Source organism: Clupea harengus, chromosome 12, assembly GCF_900700415.2.
Source record: "Clupea harengus chromosome 12, Ch_v2.0.2, whole genome shotgun sequence".
NCBI lineage: Eukaryota > Metazoa > Chordata > Actinopteri > Clupeiformes > Clupeidae > Clupea > Clupea harengus.
Window position 1 is genome coordinate 2160790 of NC_045163.1, and position 8666 is coordinate 2169455.

General features: G+C 44.7%; 1 protein-coding gene across 1 annotated transcript; it reads left to right on the top strand.

Annotated features, from left to right (window-relative positions):
• The first annotated feature begins 2256 nt into the window (after positions 1-2256).
• Positions 2257-8666, top strand: oacyl (O-acyltransferase like). Its single transcript, XM_031577864.1, has 14 exons — positions 2257-2287; positions 2419-2589; positions 3081-3214; positions 3320-3398; positions 3487-3622; positions 3914-4182; positions 5607-5783; positions 5984-6086; positions 6717-6882; positions 7506-7585; positions 7689-7738; positions 7849-8027; positions 8181-8367; positions 8490-8666. Exons 1-14 carry the CDS (start codon positions 2257-2259, stop codon positions 8657-8659), a joined length of 1932 nt encoding a protein of 643 aa, XP_031433724.1. The 3' UTR covers positions 8660-8666.

The following is an 8666-nucleotide window of genomic DNA, read 5'->3' on the forward strand; positions in this document are numbered from 1 at the left end:
ACAGATTTATGTATTTAAATATCTTAAAAAACATTTTGTACATTTTAAATATGTGTTTGTATGGATGTTGAGTAGATCTTTTATAGAGTTTTTTTTTACATTTTTTCATCATCATCTGGTATTGGTCATGTGTTGAATTGACTTCTTTTGTACTTGTAGCGCTCCATCTTCTCACTGCTGCTAAGGTCCACAGAATGTTAGACACTCAGCACCTGCACAGGTCCGGTCTGCACACTGTGCAAGGACAATCAGTCAGTTTCACAGGTCCAAAGCAGAGGAGGAGATGGCATTTGTGGCTAGACTCTTCCTGAGGAAGTCCACTAGAGGTCATGTTGAACTGGAGAAACCTCAGTCACTATGAAAATGGCTAATGTTGCTAGGCTAATGTGAATCTCCATGTGCTCCCCACACTCCTAGCCCATGCTAAAGTTCTTTGGTAGTCTTTGTGTTGATTCGTGTTCTGAGGCAGTTCTGTCATACCACAGCCGTAGTGATAACAGGCCTGTCTTGTGTGTCTTCATCAGCGCTATACTTAGTATACTTCAGCCTTTTTCAGGGTCTCTACAGTCACGGCCTACATCATTAGTATTGGACTGGGTGAGACAGAGAGTTAATTTCATTTGCATTCCTAGATGTTTTGTTCTCATACGAGTGTAGGGCGCACATGCTCTGATGTTTAGTTCTCATATGAGTGTAGGGCGCACCTGCTCTGCTAGCTTAGCAGATCTCTGCCTCTGTTGTTAACATGGCTGCCTTAGAGATGTGTTGCCTCCGCTCCTGCTGTGCAGGTGTGTTCACAAGCCTTTCCTCCAGGTGGGCCTCAATCAGACGTGCTTTGCAGGCCCACTGAAAGCTCACATTTCTCTTTATGCTGAAAAAAGGGGAGTGCCAGATGTTATTCTCCTGTTTTCCTCTTTGCCAGATGTTCTCCTCTTGTGACTTGCCAATCAACAGTGTAGCCTAGCCACAGCAAGCTCTTGACCCGCAGCGCAGGACTCCTGTGTTTAGTCCGCCCCCTAGTCTCATCTTGTCAGGAGCAAGAGTGACAAGGAGCCAAAGGAGAGCAAAACGGAAGACTGAAGAGAATATTGACTTGCCTTCTCTCTTAAGAATGTCTAAGTTTAAATAAGCACATTTAAACTGGAAATGTGTTATTTTGCTTTGTTCTCCCGCTAATCAGCAGTTTACTGTAGCTAAAGTTCAATACATTTTCCATTCCAAGTTTGGTTTTACGTTAAAGAAAAAAAGCAGTTTTCTAAGGACAGAAATAGCTATTCATGTTTTGTTTTGGTTCCCCTATTCCTTTTACGTAAAGGACCTGTTTTTTTTAAGTTTTGAGCGTCTGAATATTTGTCAAAATAATATGCATGACAGAAGCCATCAGTGGTTGTTATCTGTTACTTAGAAGGTGTCTTGCTGCTGTTTAGTAGAGATATTAGATGTTTGTGTACAAACTTCAGTAAACAATAAACACAAGCTCTGTTGAAGTCATGGCCTCATCATGCGTGTTTGTATTGACCACCAGGCCCGCTGTCAGAGGGGGGGGGGGGGGGTCAAAGGGCAAAGATGACCCCAGGGGAGGGGGGTAGGGGGGGGGGGGGGGGGAAGAAGAGAGCTGTTTTGCCGTGCGCAAATGGAACATGCCTATGGCCAGTCAGTGACCTGTGCAAGGGGAGGCCATCTTGTCTCCAGGCACGAACACAAGCACAAGCACAAGGAGAGCACAAGGAGAGCACGATTACCTCAAATGGCTTTTACTCTTTCTCCTTCAGTCCATGGCCACTTCTGAAAATGACTAAGTGAAGTGAATGAAGGATGATGTGCATCTCCTGACGTCAAGCATCTCCCGGTCATCTCTTTGTTCCATTCACGTCCTTTCAGCCAGCGCCTGCCCTGCAATTAAAGTGACATTTCCTTTGATGTGAGATCAATGCACAGTTGCCAAGTGCGCTGTCGTGCGTGTTTGGAGCAAAGGTCTATTTTCCATGTAAGGCACACCCCTGACCTTTCAATGCAGACAGCATCAGTAGCAGCTGGCTCTCACGGAGGTGCCAGCACTCCGCTTAATCACAGGGGACACTAAAGTGCTCTGTAGCACCAATACACAGCATCACCTCACAGGGACATGCCTGTTGTCTGTTCTTAAGTGAATCATCAAGTGAATATTACTTCAATTCATGATCTCTATCAGTAAGATAATGGCCTTAAATGTAAATGTGTATTTCCCTGTTCTCGGTACCTGAGGTGTATCCTGTGATGAGCAACATCGAGCGGCTACGTTACTGGGGTGTGCTATGTGGTTGATACTCAAATCCCTGATTTGACATGGATGTTAACTTATTAAAAGGCATGTCGTGATGAGTCATCAGTGTGTGTGGTCATGTGTCTGTGTTGTGATATTTAAATCGCCAAATGCAGAAAAAGGTGAGACTTCGGACAAGATGCTGCTTGTCTGGCGTGAGGTGACCACCTGCTTCCTGTTCCTCTCCATCGCTGAAGCTTTGAACGTCTCCCACAGGTGCATGCAGGACACCCAGACGTTCCTTCTGGAGCTGAGCAAAGACAAACCAGCAAAGTATGCAGCTCTCAGTAAGTCTGACACATTTCTTCAAAAGGGGATAGTCTTTCGAGAGGCGTTTTGTGTATGATTTTATTCATTTGGATCTTTCATGAACAAGAAAGTGAATTAGAAGTTTCTTAAACACAGCACCCAAACAGCCTGATCAAAGTCTCGTTTTTATCTTCATTGGTTGGAAGCTGAATGGTGTGAAATGTGCTGAAGATACTGTATGATCCCCCTATGGGAGTACTGTCTGATACTCATAGCAACTGTGTACAACTATTTATTTCAAGTTCATTTTGTATAAGCATGTTTCAAGGTGAATTACTTGATTATTGGAGAGCTATTGCAGAACAACAAAGAAATCAGTATATGAAGTGTCCATATCACTTTATAATTCCCTCCCTTGAATGAACTTCATTTGTCATGTCCTGACCCAAGGCCAGTCTCTTTGTCTCTGTTCAGTGAAGTTGAGCTGAAGACCCTGAGTGTATTCACCCGTGCTCTTGCATCATTGCAGTGTATGATGCATTTGGGAAGCTGGGCAGTGATGTGGAGGGCGGTAACGTGAACCGACCCGGCTCTGTACATGAGTGCCTCTCTGTGAGCGCACCCCACTTCAGAGGACAGTACTGCCAGGTGTACCTGAAACAGGTGACTGCATGGCTGTATACAATGTCATCTTTTAGCAGAGCCATTCACAGCGTCAGGTTCATAACACCACTCACGTTAATACCACATCTCTGTGCTGATATGCAGGAGGAAGTCCAGTATTTTGTGGGGATTTGTGTTCCTGACTCGTGTGCAGAGACAGAGGTGCAGACACTGGTCGTTTATGGTAATACAATTCAGTGTAAATGTATTGTTGTTGACATATATTATTTGTTATTGCAACATACATGCTATATGTTTGTGTTTGTCTTTAGATATGTTACAATCGGGAGGGGAGTCACTTATACCTCCAGTGCCCTCTCTGCTTCTGTCCAACCCCACGCTGGGCATCTTCATGACCCAGTGCCTTAGTGCCATCACTCCAGTCGACCCCTCTGCTGTCATCTGCCTGTGAGGATCATACAAATCTAGATATCTATGCACCTCTACTCTGTCTGCCTATCTGTCTTTCTGTCTGTCTGTCTGTCTGTCTGTCTGTCTGTCTGTCTGTCTGTCTGTCTGTCTGTCTGTCTGTCTGTCTGTCTGTCTGTCTGTCTGTCTGTCTGTATGTCTGTCTGTCTGTCTGTCTGTCTGTCTGTCTCTGCATCTCTCCTACAATGCCTTAAAATGGAGAGTATCTGTTGAATTCGACTGAGAAACGCTTTGTTTGTGTGTTGTGTGGCTGGCCGTGTCTACCCTCAGGTGTGTGTGTGCTGTGTTGCTGGCGGGGCCCCTGCTGGCCAGCCTTTATGTGGCCCTTCTCAGGTGGAGGCGCCAGAGAGAGGTCACCCCCAGCCCACACACACCCCTGAACTCTGACCCCAGTCACTATGGCAGTGTGCTCTCCAACGGCTCTCCAGCCAGTCAAGCAGACATGGACACCCCTGAAAACATCACTGCAGACATAGACGACAGAACCAGCGAGGACAGCAGCCCAAAGAGCAAGTCTACACACCCCAACACCCACACAGGTAAAAACACAGGCTTACGGAGCGACTATTCAGTCATTATTCGTCTGGCCGTAAACCACCTCGCAAACAACACACAGTATAGTGCAGGGGCTTTAAATGTTATTCTAAATAATTACTGGGCCTTTTAGATGTTGTCGTAGTAAAATGATAGATATGAGTTGTGTGGAGTGGCTGTGGCTGAAGATGTCAAGCATCTGGGATTCAGAGGGCTGTCAATGTCAACCTGACCTGACCTGACTGTGTGTCAAAGTGAACTGCTCCCTAACACATTGAAACCCAGGCTCAGTCATTGGTAGGTGAATGTGAGGTCTGAGGTGTAATGCTTTTGAAGTGCTCTCAGAGTGGAAACGTCCTGTCTGGATGAGGTCTATTTGAAGCCTGAGTGCCAGAGGCATGTTAAAAGGCTGTAATTATTATAAAAAGCAGAAGTCTCAGGAGCAGAAGAATAACATTTTTTATAATAGTTAAAGTCTGTTATGAAAGTGGATTCTTGTGGTCCTTTATTTAACCAGAGGTTAAAAGAATGTCTCAAGTGCATGTGTTTCCTTGTTTGTACGTGTGTGTGTGTGTGTGTGTGTGTGTGTGTGTGTACATATTTGTTTTTGTGTGTCTGTTCGAGTAGAAAAAAATGGATGACCTAAGGTTGTCCTTGACATTCACTACAGTGCAGAGTTTTTTTCTTAATTTCTAGTAGTCTCTAAATATGACCACATTTTCATATGTTGTAGTGTCTCTAAATATGACCATATTTTCATGTGTTGTAGTGTCTCCATACCTGGCCTATAATGGCAACCCACTTCCTGCCTGGTCATATCTTAGATTTCCTTTCCAAATGGCTTTAGGGAGAAAATGTTCAATCAACCATTAGGCCCACTTACTTTCTGAAGTGATTTCTCACAGAGATCTCATTAGCACATTGGCTGTGACTCATTCCTGTCATTAAATGAATCATTGAAAGGAAAGTTTCAGGTCTACCCCTATGCACAAAGTCTGTGAAATAGTTCATTTTTATTTGGTATATACACTGACATTGTGTTAACACAGTTATGGCCCCTTTCATATACACTAACATAGAGAAAATACATATGAAATGTACATGCGCACACAGATTTATCACGCAAGTGTTGTGCATGACAAGTGTGAGACTATGTTTATGTTGTATGTACTATGTTTACAGATCTTGTACACATGGGCAATCATGCATCCAGTAAATTGCACTGCTGTTGTTTTTTTTTTAAAGGGGGGTACATTGGTTTGTGTAGGGTTGGGTGAGCGACCGGTTTGTCATGTTTGAAAAGTGTTGTGTGAACTTTGTGTGTTCAATTAGAGTGTTCAAATAGAGTGTTCAATTAGAGTGTTCAAATAGAGTGCCTGGTGAATGTTCTATTCTGAGTTCCGTTACTGAATGGCTGGGTCCCTTGCAGGCTGCTTCCTGTCCTGCCTGCAGACCCTCTCCCTGCAGGGCAGCAGTGCAGGAGTGCTGAGCACCGGATGCTCAGGCAGTACCGGCAGCTACTCCTCCCTCAACGGCATCCGCATCCTCAGCCTGCTCTGGATCATCTCAGGCCACAACGTCCAGCTCAGCGCCTGGAACAACCTGGGTGACACATCAAACACACATCACACACCTCAGACACTGCCACATGTTAAACATATACATGAGATTCAAATACACTCTCTCTGCTCTCTCTCTCATTCACTCTCTCACCTCTCCCTCCCTCTTTCTTTTTTACTCACACACACACACACATAGACTCTCACACATAAACTGCTTCTTTTGTCCTGTTTTTGTCCCTTTCAGATAACGATAAGCGATGGAAAGAGAGTGTGGAGAGGAACCCTCTCTACGTGTTTGCATTCAGTGGTCCTGTATATCTGGCGGTGGACACCTTCCTGCTCCTGGGGTATGGCACAGCATAGTGGAGTAAAGTGAAGGATAGCTAGACAGTTACAGTTACTGTTCTATGACCTTCTATGACCTTCTATGACTGTTACTGTTCAACTCAAGTTACAATGGAATGGTGATGGTATTGTTGACATTTTCACACACAGAAATACCAACTCGCCCCCCCTCCCACACACAAACACACACACACACACACTCACACCCACACACACACACACATTGACATATCTCTCCTGTGTGATTCAGAGGTCTTTTGAGTGCCAAGTCCCTCTTGGGATCCATTCAGAGATCAGAGGACCAACTGAGCCCAGTGCTTGTGGCACATTTCCTGTTCAAGAGGTTTAAGAGGTAAGCCTTTAACACCTGTCATAGACAGACAGAGGACAGTTTCAGAGCCGTATAATAGGAGTGCTGCCATGTATGTTTGATAGCCATGCTGTGACTGGCTCCTCTCTTTGTTACCAGATTCAAAGAAATGCATGGTCTACGTGTGAATGTATACAGATAGAAGTATGGTGTAGATTAATACATAACAGCATGTTGCATAGGTAGCAAAAGCAGGTTTTACGTTTTTTTTTTGTGTCAAATGATTGAATTGAACAGCACTGATTTCTTTCTTCTCTGGCAGAGTTCAGCCTCTCCACCTCTTCATCGTGTGCCTGGCTATTGGTCTGTTCTCTGTGGTCCAGCGAGGGGCGTTTTGGTTCATCGCTGACGATGAGATTCGGAACTGTAAGAAATACTGGTGGTCCAACCTGCTGCTAGTGAACAATCTGTTCACCATCACTGACATAGTGCGTACCTTTTCACCATCACTGACATAGGCAAGGCAAGGCAAGGCAATTTTATTTATATAGCACAATTCATACACCGTGGTAATTCAATGTGCTTCACATACATACACAACAATGTGCTTCACATAAAAAAAGCAAAAGGTCAGTACATGATCATAAAAACAGTAAATTATAGAAAATAAAAGCATGAGAACATTAAGGCATAAAAATAGTAAAATATAGGAAATAAAAGCATAAAAAGAATAGTAACAATCACTAGTCTACTACAGTAAGCAATAATACTTCAAAGGAACTGTTCATGGCCAGTTAGCAGAAGGCATCTGAGAAAAGTTTGGTCTTTAGTCTAGACATAGTGCGTACCTTTTCACCATCACTGACATAGTGCGTACCTTTTCACCATCACTGACGTAGTGCGTACCTTTATTATGATACAGTACCTCTGATGATCCCTAGTAGAGAGGTGAACTGAGAGGAATTCATGTGAAGCTTGTGCTTTTGGTGTACGAGGGGTCTAATAGCTGTCTTTGGGTGTATCAGGGGTCTAATAGCTGTCTTTTGGGTGTATACGGGGTCTAATAGCTGTCTTTTGGTGTATCAGGGGTCTAATAGCTGTCTTTTTAAAGTGTGCACCATGGACCTGGTACCTGTCCATCGACTTCCAGTTCTATGTCACCACCCCTATACTCATATTGATATACAGATGGTGAGTTACTGTGCACTCTGTCTTCTCCTACTTGTGTTGTGGTGTTTGCTTGTTTGCTGTTTTGATGACTGTGCTCTCACTGTGCTGTGGTTTATGACTTTAGGAACAAGAGGGTGCTTGTAGCCGTGGCGATCATTCTTATGGTGGTGTCATGTTTGACCAGTGGCCTCCTCACGGCCATTTTGCACCTGCCTGTTCACCAACCCACCACCCTGTGAGTCAGATATGTCATGGCCAGTGCTGGTGACTGAGTTACACAGCAGCCTTCTTGCTAACTCCTGGTGTTGTTCATTTCCTGTTTCTGACTGCCATTCACAGATCCTATGAGAGCTACTTTCAGTATTACTACAACAAACCCTACACTAGATATGGACCATATCTGATTGGCATCCTTGTGGGAATCTATATGACAACCAAAACTGGGCAGTTTGTGAGACATCGGGTAAATTCATGGATCATTATATCATTTATTATTATGTCACCACGGTAACAAGTTAGATTCCATCATCTTGATCTCTCTCGTTGCTGGATTTTTTTATGTGATGTCGCTGACACCCCGCTGTTCCTTGTTTGACCCTTGAACTTGTGCTGTCAGTGGCAGGCCGTTCTGGGCTGGTTCTCCTCTCTCTCAGTGATGGGGGCTGTGGTGGGCCTGGCCTACAGTCTGAGGGAAGTTCCCCCGAGCCCCTCCCTGCCTCACGCACTGTACCAGGGTCTTCACCGCAGCCTGTGGGCCCTGGCTGTGGCCTGGATCATCCTGGCCTGTGAGGAGGGCTATGGAGGTGAGTGAGAGCAGCCGCTGGCCAGAGACGGCTGGACTAAGGAGCCTGGAGGATTGAAGAGGTTGTTATGTGTTTGGTTTAGGAGCTGTAACAATCATCTGGTCTTCCTTGTACCTGTGTAGGGTTTGTGGACAGGATTCTGTCTATGACTGTGTGGATTCCTCTGTCCAACATCAGCTTCGCCTGCTATCTCATCCACCCTATGCTTATTATTCTCTATAATGGCAAGCAGGAAACAGCCATTCACTACACTGACCTCAACTTTGTGAGTGCTTCCCATTTACCCTCCTAACATCCAA